The sequence below is a fragment of the Lepisosteus platostomus genome, chromosome 13 (genome assembly GCF_059453375.1).
Source record: "Lepisosteus platostomus isolate fLepPlt1 chromosome 13, fLepPlt1.hap1, whole genome shotgun sequence".
Taxonomy (NCBI): Eukaryota; Metazoa; Chordata; class Actinopteri; order Semionotiformes; family Lepisosteidae; genus Lepisosteus; species Lepisosteus platostomus.
This window is the reverse complement of record NC_142623.1, coordinates 16,612,802-16,634,240: the sequence shown is the minus strand read 5'-3', so window position 1 is coordinate 16,634,240 and position 21,439 is coordinate 16,612,802. Positions and strand designations below refer to the sequence as shown.

The window sequence follows — 21,439 nt, the reverse complement described above, 5'->3', positions numbered from 1 at the left end:
TAGCTGGGGAAATTGAAGGTCTTTATCACCACGCTGAAGCCATCACAGGCCTGCCAGGCAGGAATTGCACCTGTACTTCTAATTACTCCGTCTGCCATCAATATCAATCAATCAATCGAGCAATCAAAGTTTATTTATCAAAGCACAACAATACAGCGTGCAGCAGTAGTTGCTGGCAATGAAACGTCTTTTCTGCGAGCTCACAAGAATCACAGAAATCACAGAAATCAAAGAAATCACAAAACTGAGGTAATAGATGTAATAGAAACAGAATAAAACTCAATAGGATTAGAGCTGTTATGTGTCCATGGTGTATGCAATATATACAAGCAGTGCAGTTATGCTGAATACAGTTATGCTGTGTCCATGTAGCCATTACAGGTGATTTGCTGAAGGAGCTGCGGGTTGGCTGTTTAGCAGTCTTATTGCCTGGAGGTAGAAGCTGTTCCGTAGTCTGTTGGACTTTGGCCGAATGCTTCCATACCGTTTACCGGACTGTAGGAGAGAAAGCAGTTTGTGTCTGGGATGACTGGGGTCCTTGAGAATGGACCTGGCCTTCTTTAGACATCTAGCTGAGTAGATATCCTGGATGTTTGGTAGCTCACAGCCGCTAGGGCTTCAACCTCCTCCCTGTACACAGACTCTTCACCATCTGTGATCAGGCCGATGTCTGTTGTATCGTCCGCAAACTTAATGATGGAGTTTGAGTTATGCCTGGCGACACAATCATGAGTAAATAAGGAGTAGAGGACAGGGCTAAGCACACAGCCTTGGGGGGCTCCAGTGTTTAGAGTCAGGGTAGAGGATATGTTGGTGCCCACCCTCACCACCTGCGGACGTTCCATCAGGAAGTCCAGGATCCAATTACAGAGGGAGGTGTTCAGTCCCAGGTCCTGGAGCTTGATGACAAGCTTTGAGGGCACTATGGTATTGAATTCTGAGCTGTAATCAACAAACAGCATTCTCACATACAGTATGTTCCTTTCTTATCCAGGTGTGAGAGGGCAGTATGGAGGGCAGTGGCAATTGCCTCTTCTGTTGACCTGTTCTGGCATTTTGCAAGTTGCAGTGGGTCTAGGGTGTCAGGCAGTGAGGAGGTGATGTATGCTTTGACCAACCGCTCGACGCACTTCATGATAACTGATGTGAGTCCAACGGGGCGGTAGTCATTCAGGCAACTGACTCTGGGCTTCTTATGGTTACATACTGTATGGGACAATGGTGGTTTTCCTAAAGCAGGAAGGAACTATAGACTGAGCTAGAGAGAGATTGAATATGTCCGAGAAGACACCTGCCAGCTGGTCTGCACATGCCTTCAGAACACGGCCAGGGATAGCATCAGGGCCAGGAGCCTTGTGTGGATCGGTCTTTACACACATCCGCTCTGGATATGATCATTGGCTTTCCGTCTGGGATTTCTGGAATCCTCCGGACTGGATCTGCCTTACTGACCTCAAACCGAGCATAGAATGAATTTAGCTCATCAGGAAGAGAGGCAGACTGTTGTGTGATATAGCTGGGTTGCGTTTTGTAGTCTGTAATGGTGCGTATACCACTCCACATGTTCCGTGTGTTGCAGCCGTGATAATATGACTCTAATTTAACTCAATCCCCAGGGTTCGCATACCCCCCAGCTCTCCAAACTCCTGTCCTCAAAGACCCCCGTGGATAAGTGTCAAGGGGGCTCCTGAGTGCAGTCTTGCAGGATATTAGGGTCAGGATAAGAGCTGTTTCTTCTCCCTCTGTACAACGTCTCACCCTGTTAGAAGACCTAGACCTGGTACTGAACACCTCCCTGTATCCTCTGTTTCATTCTAGCTGAGTCCTCCACTGTCCAGTCTAATCACATCACATCACACCACTTTCAACAAGTGCTTATCCAATACAGGGTCAGGGTAGCCCAGATCCGGTCCCAGCACGGCAGAATACACCCATTTTAGGGCACACACAGACAGAGGCGCACACACTCACACCAGGGCCGATTTTCCCAGAAGTCGTTTAATCTACAAGCATGTCTTTGGACTGTGGGGGGAAACCCCAGTGCACTCCTTGGATATGTACACAGCGGGGGTCACCAACTGTGAACAGCTGTGGTCTTTGAGAGTTACAGTGGTTTTTCAATTGGTATTGAAATGGTGTGGGTACTGTTTTTTTCAATTTGAAATTATCTGTAGACTACTCAAGTGAACGGATCAGCTGCTTAAGTGGTAAAAGTACAGATTTTCCAAGTATTTAGAAATTGACAGACTGAGGGTGGCCTACAAGACCTGCTGGACTGTCGCTCTGTCAGAGCAGGGTTGGCCACCCCTGATTTAAACCTATTGGACTATTTGGGTATGTTGGTGAGTAGTAGCTGAGACCTGTGGAGCCTTTTCTTCATGTGCCCTCCCTCCCCCCTCCATTCAACACCCAATTTCAATTCTCGAGAGCAGTAATGCTACAGGCATACTAGAACCCTTTACATACACTATCACTATACACTAAACCTGGTTATCCACATCCTGGCATCCTCCACAGGTCTGATGCTGTTTTGTTGGGTTGAAGGGTGGAGGGGAGTACCCATTACCTGTAAAGAGTCCAGAAGAGCACTATATAAGTGTAAGGAATTATCAGTAATAAAGACATCAGTGTTCTTCAGTGATGAATGTATTTATAGTAATACTGGGATGGCAACCATGCATGCTCGGTAGTGCTACTGCTTCACTGCTCAAGGGCCTTTGGTTGAAGTCTGGGATGAACACTGTTGGTGGAGTCTGCATGTTCTCATTTGTTCTGGGGTGTAGATCTTAGACAGCAAATGCAGATGTATGGCTGATCTCTGTAAATTATTGGGGTTTGGGGGTTTACGTGGGTCAATGGCTGGTGAGTGAACTGTCTCACGAAATGGGCAAAGACTTTGTTTTTATTTGCAAGCAGAGAGCAGAATCTGCGATTGCCTGTGTATTCCTGTCAGCTGGCTCTCCTGTGCTCACTCGGGTATTCTGTGGCACAGCAGACAGAGCCCCAGGTCAGGAACAAGCCACAGGGAGCCTGGTCACACACTGACGCTCCATTCTGGAAGTCATGCCAAAGCCTTGGACTGAGCCCAGAAGAAAGCATTGTTTCTGTGATCTTCCTTTTCAATATGTGTCCTCTTCATGTGTCTAAATTTACTCTCTGACTAAAGTCATCAAAATACATTTTGGAAAGACTCCCTTAGCCTGGAGAAAGGATGTGGGATGCATTTTTGTGGCATCTTATTTTCTGTTTCTGCATCACAAATAGGAATATTCCACTGACATGCCATCTATTTTGGTTGTCCACTTAAATAGTATTCTGTCAATTCTATTGAAGCAATAACCCAAGGCATTACTGATCCTAGTTGCCTACAATTTGAACAGCTTCAGTAAAGCTCGTTAGAAGGCAAATCACTTCTTCTGTAGTAATGTGTCAAGACTGGAGCACGCCTCCTAGCTACACGAGGAAATGTGACTCCATAATGAATGGGGTAATCTTTACTCAGAGAGCTCTCACTTTCCTGTCTCCGCTTGCTAGCACTATTAAAAAAGCATGTCTTTTTTGTTTTGTGTGTTCCCAGTTGCCGCACCAGTAACAGGAAGAGCCTCATTCTGACAAGCACCTCCCCCACGTTGCCCCGCCCACATTCACCATTGCCTGGACACATTGGTAAGTACCAAGTAATGAGAGACTGCAGGGGGGGTGCAAGGAGTGTAAGCTTCCAATTTTTCTAAAAAAACAAGTTTCTGTTTTTGTTGTTTGGCTAGCGTGAAGCACCTGACTTCTTACGCCAGGTTTAGCATCTAGGCCCAGCTCCCTGTAGAATTTAGTCACAGTTAAAATTACACTGTGTTCCAAGCTTTATGTTACCCCCTACCTCATGGGCTGTGCTCTTGGGACTCTGGAAGTGTGATTCCATATGATAAACCTCATGCCTAAAAACCAAACTTTATTCATTGACTTTAAATACCGTTTCCCATTTTATTTTTTTAAGAACAAGAACAATTCCAAGTGAGAAGAGGCCACTCGGCCCATTCATTGACAATTAATTGATCCCAGGATCTCATCCAGCCACCTCTTGAAAGGCACCAGGGTGTCGGCTTCAACAGCAGCTGGGCAGCTTGTTTCAGACTACCACGACCCTTTCTCTTTTGTGTTGTTTTATTTCCATTTTCTGTGTTATTTTTCTTTGCACGATATTTGTAGATGTGCTGTAAAGGACCTTGAGATGTGTTTACATCTAAGGCACCTCATTAAATAAAGGAGTAATATTCTAGATGTGCTTTAATCAAGGCCTGCTCCGAAGGCTGAAATACTGTGCAGCACTTACAGTTAAGTCCATCTGCAATATTTTAATCAATATCTGTCACGCTGCTCCAGCTGGTCATCCATGAAAAGGTTAAGGCGCTGTTTGTACAAAACTCTGGAGGAGGACTGAACTGAACCACAGCCTGTAGCTCTAGTCCAGGCTCCATCTGAGCATAAAAAGTCTGTTTCACAGCCCTGTTATGTAATGACAATACAACATGGCCATGTCTTAAAGAGAAGCGGATATTCAGACATTCTGCAGGTTTTTAAAGGAAGCTGTTTCGGCATTCGGTCTCACAGTTAAATGGAGGATGGTGCTGGGGCCCTGCCTCAGTGATGACATAAAACCTCCGGGCAGCATTACACGTCACACAGAGGGGGTCTGTCCAGGGCTGCCTACCCTGGGTCTCTCCCTGTTTTCAGGCTTATTACCTGTCTGTTCAGCAGGAAATAGCACCTACTATGATGATGAGCAAGAGGGAGTTTAATAACAGTAGAATGGAAATGTAGCACCAAGCCAAGATAATACGTGGGAGAACGGAAGGCTTCATTTTTAAAACACCCCCTGAAAATGTTTATTTGAAATGAAATCCTACCTCGGCCATGAATGCGCAATGCTTGCAGAGCTGCACTCATCGCCACTGTCTAGGGAGTGGTGTTGTGGATCTCTGGGCTCATTCGTGACCATGACTGAATCCTGGCAGAGCAGAGCTGTGCTCATCGCCGCTGTCTAAGGAGTGGTATTGTGGATCTCTGGGCTCGTTAATGACCATGACTGAATCCTGGCAGAGCAGAGCTGTGCTCATCGCCACTGTCTAGGGAGTTGTGTTGTGGATCTCTGGGCTCATTCGTGACCATGACTGAATCCTGGCAGAGCAGAGCTGTGCTCATCGCCGCTGTCTAGGGAGTGGTGTTGTGGATCTCTGGGCTCATTAATGACCATGACTGAATCCTTGCAGAGCAGAGCTGTGCTCATCGCCGCTGTCTAAGGAGTGGTGTTGTGGATCTCTGGGCTCGTTAATGACCATGACTGAATCCTTGCAGAGCAGAGCTGTGCTCATCGCCACTGTCTAGGGAGTGGTATTGCAAGTCTCTGGGCCTGGTAGCCACAGTGACTGAAGCCTGGCAAGGGAGTGCAGAGCTGCACTCGTCACTGCCATGTGGCAAATGGCACTGTGAGTCTCTGGGTCCTGTAAAGGCTGTGACTGAATCTGAACTCGGGCAGAGCAGAGCTGCTCTCGGCAGTGCCGTCTAGGGAGTGGCAGAGGACATGCATGGAGCTCGCGAGTGGCCGGGATGTCCATCTGTCAATGCTTTCTGCTGTTTTCTGTACCGGTCGGTTCACGGCGAATAGCAGGAGAATAAGCACCGAGAGGATGTTAACAGGGCTCCGTGCACTGAGCCAGTTACAGGAGTGAAATCTGAGCAGTGTAGAGCTCGGCTGCAGTGGAAGACCCAGTCATGTGGTCCAGCAGAATCCCCTGCTGTCTACGGAGTGTCGGTGTGAGTCTCTGGGCCCACTAGTGACCGTGATCGAATCCTGGTGCGGGCAAAGCAGTGCTCTGCTTGTCACTGGTGTTGTGTAGAATTCTCCGGCAGTAGAGGACCCAGTCTTTTGGCATCACAGAGTTGTCCGCTGTCTAAGAAGCGGTGCTGTGTAGGCTCTGATCCCACCAGTGACTGGGGTCGAATCCCGACAGGGGCAGGAGAGCTGCGTTCATCACACGGAGGAGCAGCAGAAGCTCATAGGCTCAAGGATGGACCATGCGGATGTTCGGTCGCTCACATGGGATGGCAGCAAATCTGTAGCAGAGCCTGGTATCCAACTGGCAACCCCCATTAATCAAAAAACACTTTTCCCTAAGCTCTCAGCCATCTTTTCCATGACACCTGATGCCTGGGGCTTGATAACAACCTGTTCACTGCATGTTTCCCTACAGGAAGCAGCCCCCTGGACAGTCCCAGAAACTTCTCCCCCAGCACCCCAGCACACTTCTCCTTCGCCTCGTCCAGAAGGTAAGACCCACAATGCATTGCGAAGACCAGTCAGCAGCCAGCGTCTGAGCCGGTGCCTGATCAAAAAACCATTGACGAACACCTCGGAAATAGAAGATTTTTTCGTTCTCAAATCATTATAACAGTCCAGACCAGGGACGACCAGCCCTCTGCTCCTGGAGAGCCACAGCCCCTCAGATTTCTCAAAGTTGCAAGGCTTTGAAGCTGTGGTGCCTAAGATCAATTAGGTCTGTAGAGGATTCAATGGAGTCATTAAAAGTTGAAGAGGAAGGCAAATTAAACGATCCCGTGGCTCAGTTGGGCCAGGAGTGAGGATCATTGCTGTAGAGCTGGAAATCCCAACTCCAACCCTCAGTATCCTGAATCCCAATGGTGTTCTACTGTACACCTCTTTAAAACTTTAACAGCTTTGGACATTGGGGTAGTCAAACATAAAACTGCTGTTTACACATTCAAAATAAAAAAAAACATGGTGGAATCCAGGACAGAGACCTAAAACCAAAGGTTGGGATGCCTGGTTCGATGCACCAGACAACGTCACACGCTTTCCCATTCCAGAAAATAGTGCCCAACGTTTTTTCACACTTTGAAGCCTGAGCAAAAGAACTGGATGTGTAAGGTGCATAAGATGTGGCATAGTGGTTAAGGCTTCGGATTTATAACTGGGTGGTTATGGGCTCAAATGGTTGTACCGTTGAGCAAGTACTTACTTAACCTGTATTACCTGGCTGTAAAAAATAGTGCGAATGTCATTTGCTTTGAATAAGCCAGCTGAATTAGTAAAAAGAGGCAGAGTCTGACGTGTTACAGTGGTCCCTCTTACACGTACGGGCTGGTTTGGAAGCTGAATTACGTGCCATTACTGTAAGTACTGCTGGGCGCACTTTCATGAGAGCTCTGTCACAGCTGTTTTAGTTGCCCATTTGTTCCAATTGCTGGAGTCATTGCGTGAGGCAATAGCCCAATCTGTCAGCCTTTCCAAACCTTTTGAGGGCACTTTCCCTCGGAGTTATGACTCTAGACTCTGAAGGATCCTATTCAAATAAAATTGCATCGAATTGTAACTCTGGCTTGTGTGCCCACACGTTACTAGGGTATGCCAAGCTGACATTTGTAGTGTGAAATGTCATAGATAAAAAATGCAAAATCCACACAGAAATCCTTATAAGGCTTGAGTTTAACATTTAAGTGAAAGCTTCTCCCCTCCCTCCCAAGCACGCAAATTCTATAGCAAATTGCTGTTTCCAGTGCTCGACATTTCTCAGAGCTGCCCTACAAGTCCGTGTCCAATTCTCCACACTGCGACAGGCGACTAGGACTAGCAATAGGTTTGCTCGACTTTCTGACTTGGTTTTCACAAAACATTTGTGTGCGATCTCACAGAATTTTTGCAAAAAAAACAGGGACACAAAATGCAGTCTGACGGCCTGGTTTTTACTCCTCTTCTAGTAAGGCGCCTCATTCTCTTGCCACCCACACTTGTTCAATGGATCAGAAGCAAGATGCAGCCTCTTAAGTTGATGAAAATTAGATACACACTCAGCGGCTCGACCATTTCGTTTTTAAAGCTTTTTAAACAATTTCTGCACTATTTTGAGACTCGGAGCCTCCCTTCTACACCCAAGACCTTAATCTGGCGCTAACTGGCTACAGGTGATACCTGTTAAGACTGACCTTCCCCGTTTTCTTGCTTCCTACAGGCTGTTAGTGTAATGAGTTTTTATTGTGCTCTTTTTTGTGTCTTCTGTCTCTTTCTCTTTTAGTTTTACTCCATTTAGCGAGTGCAGAGAAGTCTGTGTTTTTCTTTATTGTTATTATTAATTATTCCTGGATAATACACCGTACCAACAATCTACCTGTCCTGTAACATTACTTTAACATTAAACTGATGTGGCGGGTATTTGTGCTGGATTAAAAAACAATCAGATACTTGTTAAAAAAACAGAGAGCCCTTCAGCCCAGGATCAGTCATGCCTGGGTCCCATCTACAGTGAAAGTACCAGCAAACTATCAGCCCAGATATTCTGGGACTCTGAGCCAGGACTGTGAACGATAGAGTGTCCCCAAACAAATGTTTTATTGTTCAGATTTGGTTTAGTTGGAAGAAGGTGAATATTCCTGCGTGGGGGAGAGCAATTCATGATTTCTCTTCTGCACATAGTTCCTCAGGTTACTCCAGATCATGCACTTTTAGTAAAATGGCCATTTAACTTAAAATGTATGTTTACTTATTTTGTAGGATCTAAAGAAATTAATCCCAAGGAGTCTTATTTTCTTTCTCGCCAGGTGAATTACGTTTCTTTCATTTCAACACTCAGAGTGCTGACTGAGTGCTACTGATGTTTAACTTTGGGGGTTCAGCACCCCACAGTCCTTCCAGCTCCTTCCAGGGATACCCCCGTTCATGTGATCTAAAAATCATTTTATGGATCTCTAGCGAACAAAACCCTCCTTATCACAGTTCTGTGTTTACCAGCCTGTGGCCCCTTGCAGGCAGACTTTCATTCTTTTTCTGTCCCCTGATCCCGGTCTCTGTGCGTGTGCGCTGTGGCATTTCTGTGGTATTAATCTAATTCATCTCTCCCCTGTGCAGCCACGGGCACAGAACTGACAGGTAACCCTGGTGCTTCCTGCTGTTGAAGTAGTCAGTTGATTTGTAACAGAGTAGGAGAAGGAAAAGAAAGAAAAAAAAAGAAAATGACTTGTGGCTGTGTTGCTCCTCATATGATTTCTGGTCATTGTGGTATCGTGTGAATCCAGGTACTGGCGTTTCTGTGATTTCTTGTGCATCCATGATGGTGTTTTCTCTTTTAACTTTGAAGGAGTAGATTCTGTTGCTGGCTTTTTCCTGTCATATGGTTTTGTTTTGTTTTTTTCTTTTGTGAGTATCTTCTGGTGATTGATTCTAGGACAATCATATGTCTCCTTGTATCCGCCTTGCTGATCATCTGCCCTCCTAATTTATCTGAAAGGGCAAAAAAAAATAGTTGCTTCCAACCAGTCTGAGTGACTCAGAGCCCTGTGCGACCTTCCCCCTCTCGCTTCCTTGTGGTGAAATAGGAAGTCTAGTCTGCAGGACAATTGGCAAACGACAACGGAGTATTAGTAAGCAGATCCAAGGTGTAAGGAGTAAAAACGAAATAATTGTGACAAAAAAAACACATGTATATATATGAAGCAGAAGAGAGTGCTGGGTCAGCCATGACGGAGGGAGGTAGATTAGTCCTAAGCGTTTGTTGCTGTCTGGATAAGCGTTTGTTGCTGTCTGGATGTGCAGCCCTGGTGGTATTTTCTGCTGATAGATGTCTGTATGCACTCACCCCCCAGGCAGAAGGGTATAAGCTGCCACCTTTTTTCATTTGCAGAGCGGACGGGCGACGCTGGTCTCTGGCCTCCCTGCCTTCATCAGGATATGGGACCAACACACCTAGTTCAACGGTATCTGTGAGTTCGTCCAGCACCTTCACACACTGGCCCCCCTCTCAGCCCCCTGTAACTTTGCAGGCACTCCTCTTACACTTTACCTCTCCAGGCAGCCTCCACACTTGTCCTACCTGGCCAGCACTCTCCATTTCTGGTGTGACACATTAGCCAATCCCAGTGAATCGAACTCTGCAAAAACGAAAGCTGCCCGTGGCTGAGTAACGTATCATATCTTGCACTGAATCACGTATCCCTGAACATAATCTCTGCTGAACAACTGCCAGTGTACTTGGCACTGTTTGCAGGCATATTGTTTGGTACAATTTAACTCATCATATAAGATTGTGGTGTGATTGGTTTTCAGATTTCTGGGAGGATTCAAAGCAGAAACCTTGAATTTAAGGCTAAGCGATGTCTGCCTTTTGCACTAGCTACGCGCAATGTGTCAGCAGATGCTTTGTGTGATACGGGCAGGGCTCAGGCGTTGTGCCGTTTAAAACTAAAACGTGAAATGCTTTCCGTGCTCACATAGCAGTGGGTGGCATGCAGAGCACAGGGCTCCCTTCTTGCTGCAGCTCTGGAAGGCTAAAGGCAGGACCGGCGCCCGGAGAGGTCACTCAGCACAGGTGCGGCGACTCTTTCAGCACCGCGAACAGCTCCCGTCGGCTCTTCCCCTCCCCTGCCCCCAGGCACGCTGATCAGGAAGGGCAGAGAGAGTGGAGGAATAATCGCCAGAGAGCAGAGATCAGAGCCATTAGCGGCCATCAGCAACGCTTTTTGTCTGGCTCCTTCCAGAATCCCATCCGTGCTCGCTGGCTTGTAACCCCTCGTGCATGCTGTTATATACTGCATCTGGCTCATGTACTGATATAGGTAGTTGCTAAGCAACAGTAGGAAGACTGTGGACCCCAATCCAAGATGTATCCTATGAGCAGGCAGGGAGATGCCACCTTTGCCGTAGTGCTGCGAAGTAATCCCTGCAGTACTGTGATTCTGTGTCGGCTGCATCAGCGAGGACAGGACGTGAATCCTGTTTCTTTTACCTACCTTGGCCTTCTGTCCCCACCCTTCCAGTGTGTAAAAGGAAATGGTGAACTATGGGGTTTCCATGCAATTCAAGTTGACACATTTCAGTATTAGAAGCAGGGTTTCTGCTTCACATCGCTGTTGTCAGCCATTTCTCTTATTAGACCTCATCGTTGTGGAGGAGCTGTGGCTTGACTGCTGAAACGGGCTTCAGGCCATGATGAGAAACTCTACTGAGAAACACCCATCAGGGAAGAAATGGGTCATAGCAATTTAATTTGCATAGATCACATTATTCTGAGCACTGTTTAATCTCAATTACAGGGGCTCTCCCAAGGCAGAGCAAAAAAACAAAGCAATGAATGATCGAAAGTAGCAAACAGTTTAAACTTTAAACAACGTCATAGGTTATGGTAGTATTAACAAGTGATCCAGGAGTTATTTAACCATACAACAATGCACAGGTGAAGAGTTTCAGGTTACTCTGCACATGTGTCTGAAAACTATAGCTCCTCTTGGAAAGTTTCAGTCTTGATAAGTGTGATATCTGAAGTCATAAAATAGCGTAACAGGGCTCAGCAGTGGTGGGTCTGATACAGTTGGTGATGTCACCCGTTTGGAGGTTTGGTGGTTCTGGGAAACAAAATGTGATGTCACCCCTTTGGAATCTTTATAGCCCAGAATTCTCTCATGGTGGGAGACCCAGTGTCTTCTGGTGTGCAGCTGTGTGGCTCCTGAAATGCCCATGAGAGGTCATGATCAATTCTCTGTGGGGACAGAGCAGAAATGCAATACATTATACAAACATAAAGGCATTTTCCCAGTTAAAGTCTTAGAAATGAACTTAACCCACTAAAGCATTCACTGATACACAGAGAAAGTTATTCAATCAAAGAGCAGAGATCATGTTGGCAAGTGCAAATGGTTGCACCAGCGATAAATCCTGGGGTTTTGCATTGCCACAGGCTGCCCTGCCGTGAAGAGCAACAGGTTCTGTACACACATGATACCGGCCCTTAGTAGAGATGGAGATAAAACAAATAAGTGAAAAAAATTGAATCCCAAAAAATATATTTTTTGTCTTGTCATCGCTCACAGTGTATCATGAAATTGCCTGTACAGTCCAATTACCAAGGCTGTTTAAAAGACCTTTATTGATCATATGAAAGACGAGGAGGGTGTCCCCAAGGAAGCATGTATGTAAGCTGGCACAGCCCATGTGAGAGCTGTGCCATCAGGCCCTGACTGGTGTCCCTGTGTAGCTGTTCAGAGCACTTTGGGCGGAGTTTGCGTGTCGTTGGGGTGACGTCAGTGATCTCGGATCATGCAGTCCCACTGGGCCAGCGCCATGAACAGAATCTAAAGTGTGCAGTGTCTACCCCTCACCGGACTGTGCTGAGAGAAGAGGGGGAACAGGCAACAGAGCTACTTGCGCTCTGCTCTGCTCCTGGCAGGCAATGTTTTTCCACCCTTTCATTGTTTAATTGTTTGTAGATAACGATCAATGGAGAGCTTAGCGGTTGTGGGAATCAAGGGCTACCCTCTTAACGGCTGGCGCTTGTGCGAGCTATGGAGAGTTCCCACCCCCAAAGCCGGATCATTAAAATCTTGACTCCCATTAGTAGTTGTGGCAACGAAACAAAGCTTTCAGGCTCCTTCCTGTGAGCCTTGTGCTTTTCGGTTTTCAGAAACCCTCAAAAGACTGCGCAAAGCTGAGCTGTTTAGGGAGAGAGTTAAGCATGTGTTTAGAGATCAGCTCAATGATCACAATGAGCCCTCAGTCCCAGTGGTTTCTCTATTTTTATGATGAACAGCAGTTCAGGAAAAACACCTTCAACCTTATCCATGGAAATGAAATATAAGTCTCGGAAATGCATATATAGGAATAATAATAATAATAATAATTGCTTACACTTATATAGCGCTTTTTTGGACACTCCACTCAAAGTGCTTTACAGGTAATGGGGATCCCCTCCACCACCACCAATGTGCAGCATCCACCTGGATGATGCGACGGCAGCCATAGTGCGCCAATATGCTCACCACACACCAGCTGTCAGTGGCGAGGAGAACAGAGTAATGTAACCAATTCATAGAGGGGGATTATTAGGAGGCCATGATTGGTAAGGGCCAATGGGAAATTTGGCCAGGTTACACCCCTACTCTTTTCGAGAAACGCCCTGGGATTTTTAATGACCACAGAGAGTCAGGACCTCGGTTTTATGTCTCATAAGAAGGACGGCGCCTGTTTACAGTATACTGTCCCCGTTGCTATACTGGGGCATTAGGACCCACATGGACCGCAGGGTGAGCGCCCCCTGCTGGCCCCACTAACACCTCTTCACGATGTGAATACATGATGGTCTGTAGTAATGCATACCTGTGTATGTAGGAATACACAGTGGTGATTGGGGTAGCACTGTGGCACAGTGGTGAACATTGCTGCCTCACAGTGCTGGAGCCCCGGGTTCAGTTTAGGCCTCAGGTGCTGTCTGTGTGTTCTCCATGTGTCCTTGTGAGTTTCCTCTAGATTCTTCAGTTTCCTCCCACAATCAAAAGACATACAGTACTGGTAGGTTAAATAGCTTCTGGGAAAATTGGCCCCAGTATGAGTCTGCGTGTGTTTGTGTTTGCTCTGTGGCTGCCCTGTGATGGACTAGTGTCCCATCCAGGGTTTACTCCACCTTGTGCCTGTTGCTTGCTGGGATAGGCTCCGGCTCCCCTGTAACCCTGCATTGGAAGAAGGGGTTAGAAAATGGATGGGTGAAAGGAAGCTGGTGAGTGTAAGGTAATTGTACAGTGAGCAGACTTTAGGTTGCATCTTCACATCCGGCCAAATCTGTAGAGAGACGGAGGGGGTTGGGGGCGGGGACGGGGGGCGACAGGGCAGTGCGTTGTCTCACTCCGCGTCTCTGTGCACCTCCAGTCCTCCAGTTCCTCGCAAGAGCGGCTCCACCAGCTGCCCTTCCAGCCCACAATGGACGAGCTCCACTTCCTGTCCAAGCACTTCGGCAGCACCGAGAGCATCACTGATGACGACGGGGGTCGGAGGTCGCCAGCCGTGCGGCCCCGCTCTCGGAGCCTCAGGTACCTCCCACTCTGGGACCCCCTGTTTTCTGAAGTTGGTCCAGGTGGACATCAGGGCTCTGTAATTCTTCTCATGCCTGTGTTGGGGCTCTACCCTGACCCATGTGTCCTGTGTTCTAGCCCGGGACGCTCCCCATCCTGCTACGACAATGAGATTGTCATGATGAACCATGTGTACAAGGAGCGCTTTCCCAAGGTGAGACAGTCAGAGACTTGCATAGTGCCATTAAGAGGACAGTAGTGGTTCAGACAAGATGGAGTCTCTTGTTTGAACTACATTCCCCAGAATGCTTATACTAACTGGTCAGGTGACTGTGGAAGGAAGGTCGATCCCCACGGCTTTCTGGGGAATGTAGTTCAGAAATGAAGTCTTCATCTTGTCTCAACCTAACTCCCTCTCACAGCCATTTTTTTAATTAAGCATGCCATTTCATTTCCTTCAGGGATATTTCCTCATCCTTTCTATCAATAACTTTTGAACAACCTGCATATTGTATTCCATATCCTTCCTATTGAGAATTTCAGAGCCAAACAAGGGGTCATTAGGCAACGATATTACAACTACAAAAACAATAATCATCAGAAAATTTAATGGGATGCATTTCTTGATTGTGATTTTTGATACACCCAGATTTTTCATGCCATCTTCTTGGCTATGCCCTTATGGGAATGTGGTACACCTTGATGAAAGGACTGTAAAGTACAGTAAAATTATTTTAAAGAAAGAGAGGATGGTGCAATGGCGGTGGGTGGTACAAGTATGGTCATAACATGGGACATCTATCTGTTTCTGTTTCTCAGGCCACGGCCCAGATGGAAGAGCGCCTCTCAGAGTTCATCACTGCTTTCTCCCCTGAGAACGTGCTGCCCCTGGCTGACGGGGTCCTCAGCTTCATCCACCACCAGATCGTGGAGCTGTCCCGGGACTGCCTGACCAAATCTCAGGAAGGCGTCATCACCACCGTCTACTTCCTCGAGCTGCAGGAAAACCTGGATAAACTCCTGCAAGATGTGAGTGAAGAACCCCCACCCCTTCCAAGAAAGCCACGGACAGAGCGCAAGTCAGTGCGTCAGTCAGATTGAACGCTCTCCGCTTAAGCCTGAAACCCTCAGAAGCTGACCTTAGCAATTTGCAAGGCTCTCCTACGCTGTCCCCCAGATACCCCTGAATTGTCCCATATCTTTTCTGTGGGCTAAGCCTTTTCAAGCAGGGGTGCCCCATCCTGGTCCTGGGGACCCCACATCTGCTGGATTTTGATCCACTTCTGATATCCCTAATGATACAGTGCCTTACGAAAGTATTCGGCCCCCTTGAACTTTTCAACCTTTTGCCACATTTCAGGCTTCAAACATAAAGATATAAATTTTTTATTTTATGTGAAGAATCACCAACAAGTGGGACACAATTGTGAAGTGGAACGAAATCTATTGGATTTTTGAAACTTTTTTAACTAATAAAAAAATGAAAAGTGGGGCGTGCAAAATTATTCGGCCCCCTTGCGTTAATACTTTGTAGAGCCACCTTTTGCTGCGATTACAGCTGCAAGTCGCTTGGGGTATGTCTCTATCAGTTTTGCACATCGAGAGACTGAAATTCTTGCCCATTCTTCCTTGCAAAACAGCTCGAGCTCAGTGAGGTTGGATGGAGAGCGTTTGTGAACAGCAGTTTTCAGCTCTTTCCACAGATTCTCGATTGGATTCAGGTCTGGACTTTGACTTGGCCATTCAAACACCTGGATACGTTTATTTGTGAACCATTCCTTTGTAGATTTTGCTGTATGTTTGGGATCATTGTCTTGTTGGAAGATAAATCTCCGTCCCAGTTTCAGGTCTTTTGCAGACTCCAACAGGTTTTCATCCAGAATGGTCCTGTATTTGGCTGCATCCATCTTCCCCTCAATTTTAACCATCTTCCCTGTCCCTGCTGAAGAAAAGCAGGCCCAAACCATGATGCTGCCACCACCATGTTTGACAGTGGGGATGGTGTGTTGAGGGTGATGAGCTGTGTTGCTTTTACGCCAAACATATCGTTTTGCATTGTGGCCAAAAAGTTCGATTTTGGTTTCATCTGACCAGAGCACCTTCTTCCACATGTTTGGGGTGTCTCCCAGGTTGCTTGTGGCAAACTTTAGACAAGACTTTTTATGGATATCTTTGAGAAATGGCTTTCTTCTTGCCACTCTTCCATAAAGGCCAGATTTGTGCAGTGTAAGACTGATTGTTGTCCTATGGACAGACTCTCCCACCTCAGCTGTAGTTCTCTGCAGTTCATCCAGAGTGATCATGGGCCTCTTGGCTGCATCTCTGATCAGTCTTCTCCTTGTCTGAGCTGAAAGTTTAGAGGGACGGCCAGGTCTTGGTAGATTTGCAGTGGTCTGATACTCCTTCCATTTCAAGATGATCGCTTGCACAGTGCTCCTTGGGATGTTTGAAGCTTGGGAAATCTTTTTGTATCCAAATCCGGCTTTAAACTTCTCCACAACAGTATTACGGACCTGCCTGGTGTGTTCCTTGGTCTTCATGATGCTCTCTGCACTTTCAACAGAACCTTGAGACTATCACAGAGCAGGTGCATTTATACAGAGACTTGATTACACACAGGTGGATTCTATTTATCACCATCAGTCATTTAGGACAACATTGGATCATTCAGAGATCCTCGCTGAACTTCTGGAGTGAGTTTGCTGCACTGAAAGTAAAGGGGCCGAATAATTTTGCACGCCCCACTTTTCATTTTTTTATTAGTTAAAAAAGTTTCAAAAATCCAATAGATTTCGTTCCACTTCACAATTGTGTCCCACTTGTTGGTGATTCTTCACATAAAATAAAAAATTTATATCTTTATGTTTGAAGCCTGAAATGTGGCAAAAGGTTGAAAAGTTCAAGGGGGCCGAATACTTTCGCAAGGCACTGTATATCTAAATACCTAATGATAGGTTCAATTCCAATTTCTTCTGTTTTAGTATCTAATCCTGTTGGAGGCTGCCTTTTAACTGGTGCATTTCTCAAGTAACTTAGCATCTGAGTAGAAAACTAAATTGCAAAGATTCCAACTAACCGACTTGTAGGCTCAATGAAGGATTCATTTCAGTAAACAGCTCAGCTGCAGTGAGAGTAGCAAGGGAGGGGGTCCCCAGCACCAGTACTGGGGACCCCTGTTTTAAAGGCCCTTGTGAAGTTTGTAAGCTCTGCCTGGCCATGGTTTGGCTATAATCCTGTGCTCTGTGTATTTTATCTCTCAGATGTAATATTATCCTCTTCACAGACCTCATGTTTAATCCAATCCATCTCCGTGTCAGAATGCAACACTCCAGGGACTGTCTTCTCTTCCACTTTACAGCACGTTGTTTACAGCATGCTGTACCTGAATGAGGCTGCAAAATGCAGTGATAATTCCTTTATTAACACTGCTTGAAACAATATAGCAGCAGCCATTTGTGCAAAGGACAAACCGGACTTGTAAAAAGACACACCCCTGAGGCATCAGAGGTCCACTCCCGCCATCACTTCCTTCGTTTTCTCATCCTCGGCAGGCCTTCGAGCGGTCGGAGAGTTCCGAGGTGGCCTTCGTCACACAGCTGGTGAAGAAACTCCTCATCATCATCTCCCGGCCAGCCAGGTTGCTGGAGTGCCTGGTGAGTGGGAATGGCACCGGCCAATCACAAGCGCTTGAAGCGACATCACTGTATGATCGCTGGATGTTGGAACTTCCTGTTCCCATGAGGCCAGCTTGATTCGCCCTGCTGAGGTTGTGCTGTTGCCATAGTGATCCTGCGCAGTACGACAGGAACCACAGGCTCAGACAATGGGCGTCTGTGCTTGGTGGTCACAAGCTGCCGTCTGTGGGATCATGACTGAACCCCTCAAAATGCAGTCATAATCTTTTGGACATAATTCTGACAACTAGGAGTTGCCCCTCTTGAAGTTTACCATAAATCTAATCTTATTCATAGAATTTTACCACTTCTAAGCTGTCTAAAAACTGTATTCTTATTCTGTTAATGAAATTCTTGTATATCAAAATAGATGGTGATATTTTAGTGATTGTGGTATTAAATTGAAGTTATATTTATGGAGGTGTTACATTTCATATTATCAGAAGAAGTTTTGTTGACGACAGTGCAGGGTTTTAATTAAGGCCTAATTTAATCAAAGCAAGTGGGAATCGATGGCGGTGTTGGGCAATTTATCGACTGGCCTTCACACGCTGAAGAATATGTGCAGGACAAGATAACAGCATTAGGAGTGAGGAAGACGTGCTGTTATTGAACTGCTGTGAATGTTCTCTACAGATTGACAGGTGATCAGAGGTCTCACTGGTGCATTCTGGTTCCATTGTGAGTGAGAGCATCCCTTGCCACTGAATTTTAGTCAAGGGTCTCTCTCAAGTTGACCCTGTACAGCCTGACAGGACTTGAATTTCCCAGCAGAGGAATTTATCTGGGAGCTCTGATTCTGGGCATCTGGCCTGGTGGGACTGCAGAGTCATATCTAAAGACATGACACTGCAGAATTGAGGTGGACACCAGCCAGAACTCATCTCTCAAAAAGCCAGAGGTGAAGTGCATGCTGCTTAAAAGATGGGCTGTCATTAAAGTTGCAAACTCTGCAAAGTTCCCCTCTGCTTTTATTTATGTGTGGTGAAACAGCTATTCTGAGTTTCACCACACAAAAATAAGAAGTTTATTTGTAATTGAAATATTGAGTCACTGGAGCTGAATCATTATTTTGTAAATGTGTCTCACTCAGCCTTGCGAGATAATAAAAAACTGCTAATTTCATGTATCTAGTAAAACAATGTATGCACATAATGTATAAAACAATCATCTGACAAAATAATAACCTCAGCATCTTCAACATAAGTGTATTCATATATGCAGAAGACCTGCCAAGATTACCAAGCCCCACTGTGTGTAAATATTGTTATACAACTGTTTTGAGATATTTTGCTATCAAAGGAAGCTTTCTGTACAAGAGCACTTCTCACCACTTTGAACACCAAAACTTCAGGCCATAAAGGCCTGAAATTATTAGATGTGTTCAGTGTGGTATACAAAGTGCCTGGGAGCTACACAAAAACTGTTAACATTTTTGAGTACTGTGTACATTTGCTCAAATAGGTATTTTGGTGCGATTGTACCTTTGCCTGTTTCTTGTTGTGAGGAAAGCGTTCATTCAGATAAATTGTTCCACGAAGGAGTGGTGTAATCTTTATTCAGAATCTCTATAGTATGGGCAGGCAAACTAGGACGCTCATTCAAACCGTGGTGACAGGAGTTTATCTTGTGTTAGACCCCTAGTGATCCGAGATAAGATGCCACCCTTATCTCCTCGTCACTCCCCACATCCCCCACACACTTCCATGGTCGCCATGGTGACAGGCTGGTGCTGATGCAACGAGGGCGCAGAGGTCAGGAAATTCTAGATAAAGGTGCCACCTTTCATGAGGGATGGCTGGGTGGCTGTGTGCCAGACCTGGCCGACGTTGTTACGAGCTTGCCACCTGACTCACAGGGGCTGATGGGGCAGGCTTGGGGCTAGAGGAGAATGTTGATCAGAATGCCTAACAAACTCAGGACTCAGAAGCAAGCAGTCCACAGGGACAGTGTGTCTGCACCCTTGACACAGTCCCTACTAGGAGGGGTCCGACTTTGTGTTGGGAGATTGCTCCTGCCTGTTTCCTCCAGTCTTGCCAGTAGAAGCACATGCGCTGTATTGCTGTAGTCAGACCTGTGTTCTGCTCTTAATTTAAGACTCAAGGCATCGTGATGTCATAATGTGTCTAATTCTCATGAATTGCTCATTTTTTTGTGTGTTGCACCAATTGTTGTCCTCTGTTTCAGATCATGTATGACTTTCTGCGTCACACGGTGACTGGTCCTCCAGAAGGATTTTGTTTTGCTCAGCATGTCACACTGTAATTAGTGTGTAATTAGTCCCCCTTAGGGGATCGTGGTGTGTTTTGTTGGCCACACATTATCTTATCATCCCCTGCTGGTCCCCCAACAGGATTGCGTGTCACACTGTAATCCGTCCCCCTTTCTGTGATCGTGGCCACTCTGCGGGTCTGTGTCACGCTGTATGTCGTCCCCACAAGTCGCCCATGTGTAACTTTTGTTGTGTCGTGCTGTTTCTGAGCAGGAGTTCAACCCGGAGGAGTTCTACCACCTGCTGGAGGCGGCAGAGGACCACGCCAAGGAGGGGCACCTGGTGAAGACGGACATCCCGCGCTACATCATCAGCCAGCTGGGCCTGACCAGGGACCCGCTGGAGGGTGAGGGAGGGAGAGGCCGCAGACACATTCACATGGGCAAATTACTGTCCTGCTGCTCCTGTCCCTTTGAGTGCCTTATCTCTATGCTATTTAGCTCTACTGAATGCTAACTGGTATGTCATAGTTAACATGCAGTAACACTTGGAGCAATCATGACAAAGGATAAGGATGACATAAAGCATGACAGATGATGAGAAACCCACAAAGACAGTAAAATCATGGGAACACCTATCAGAAATACCATGCAGATTTACCCTGGAATGGAATTTACATGAAGGTTTACATGCAATTATATGAAGTGAGTCTGCATGTTCTCCTTGTGGCTGCATGCATTTTCTACAAATGATCCAGTTTCCTCCCACTGTCCAAAGACACAGTTAATTGGCATTTCAAATTTGCCCCTTCCTACATGCCTGTGAATAGATGGGGGTGGGCATGTGTTCTACCCATAGGTGTATTGAACTTAGAGGTTATTGAAAAAGCCAGATTCCTGTTCCTTCCTCCTTTCTTTGCCTCAGTGCAGTGGTGACAAGGACATGTTCACTCTGACGGTCTCTCTCTCTCTCCCTTACAGAGATGGTCAATCTGGACAGTTACGACAGTGAGGGGCCTCACACACCAGAGACAGATGACTCTGTGGAGGTAAAAGGGAGCTGGCATATTAAAATAAGCAGCTAGGCACAACACCTAGTAGAAAACACCAATGCTGCCAGATCTTGTAGTCCTGCCTCATACATCAGTGTAGGGCCTGATGCAGATGCTCCTCCAGAAAGCTGACATTTATATTCCTAGGAGGGGCAGGTGAAGCTGTTTGATTTACACCAGTACAGTTCTGAGTAAGAGCAGCTAGAAACTCGTTGGTGCTGGCCAGTAACATACACCTGTACTAAAAGCAGTCTGCTTCTGAATCTGAACAAGTGATAGGTTTATTCCATGCTGAAACGAGAAGAAAGAAAACACAACGTTTCGGCCGTGGAGCCTTCTTCAGGTGTGAGAAAGACAGGGCAGTTAGCTAAGGTAATGTAGTGGGAGAACAAAGGCTGTGAGAGAGGAGGAGTGAGAGGCGGGAGTAGGGGACAGAAAGAGAGGCCAATCAGGAGGTGTGAAGTCAGGATAGCTGAAGAGAAGTGTGAAATGAAACCTACAATGAATAGAGAGAATTTAGAAGAACAGTAGTCTGTTGTTAAGAGAAGGGGGAAGGTGTGATCCTAGCTGCAGGATAATTTTGGTTTCTGTAGTCTTTCTGATGTATGAGTTCGGAAAACCGTCTTTGAGAACACAGACGGAGAGATTAGAGTGGTCGCGGCC

At 46.3% G+C, this 21,439-nt stretch overlaps 1 protein-coding gene across 5 annotated transcripts in view; it reads left to right on the top strand.

Moving 5' to 3' along the window:
• mast1a (microtubule associated serine/threonine kinase 1a) overlaps positions 1 to 21,439 on the top strand; it is a 75,347-nt gene that overhangs the window by 28,816 nt on the left and 25,092 nt on the right. For 2 of the 5 annotated variants that reach the window (XM_088603552.1, XM_088603555.1), the window contains 10 exons: positions 3,578 to 3,666; positions 6,246 to 6,321; positions 8,915 to 8,935; positions 9,687 to 9,765; positions 13,697 to 13,857; positions 13,978 to 14,053; positions 14,659 to 14,868; positions 17,391 to 17,492; positions 19,999 to 20,131; positions 20,706 to 20,773. In XM_088603552.1, the coding sequence (XP_088459678.1) occupies positions 3,578 to 3,666; positions 6,246 to 6,321; positions 8,915 to 8,935; positions 9,687 to 9,765; positions 13,697 to 13,857; positions 13,978 to 14,053; positions 14,659 to 14,868; positions 17,391 to 17,492; positions 19,999 to 20,131; positions 20,706 to 20,773 (1,015 nt within the window). The remainder of the gene's footprint in view (positions 1 to 3,577; positions 3,667 to 6,245; positions 6,322 to 8,914; positions 8,936 to 9,686; positions 9,766 to 13,696; positions 13,858 to 13,977; positions 14,054 to 14,658; positions 14,869 to 17,390; positions 17,493 to 19,998; positions 20,132 to 20,705; positions 20,774 to 21,439) is intronic. The other 3 variants (XM_088603551.1, XM_088603554.1, XM_088603553.1) reach the window with 3 other exon arrangements.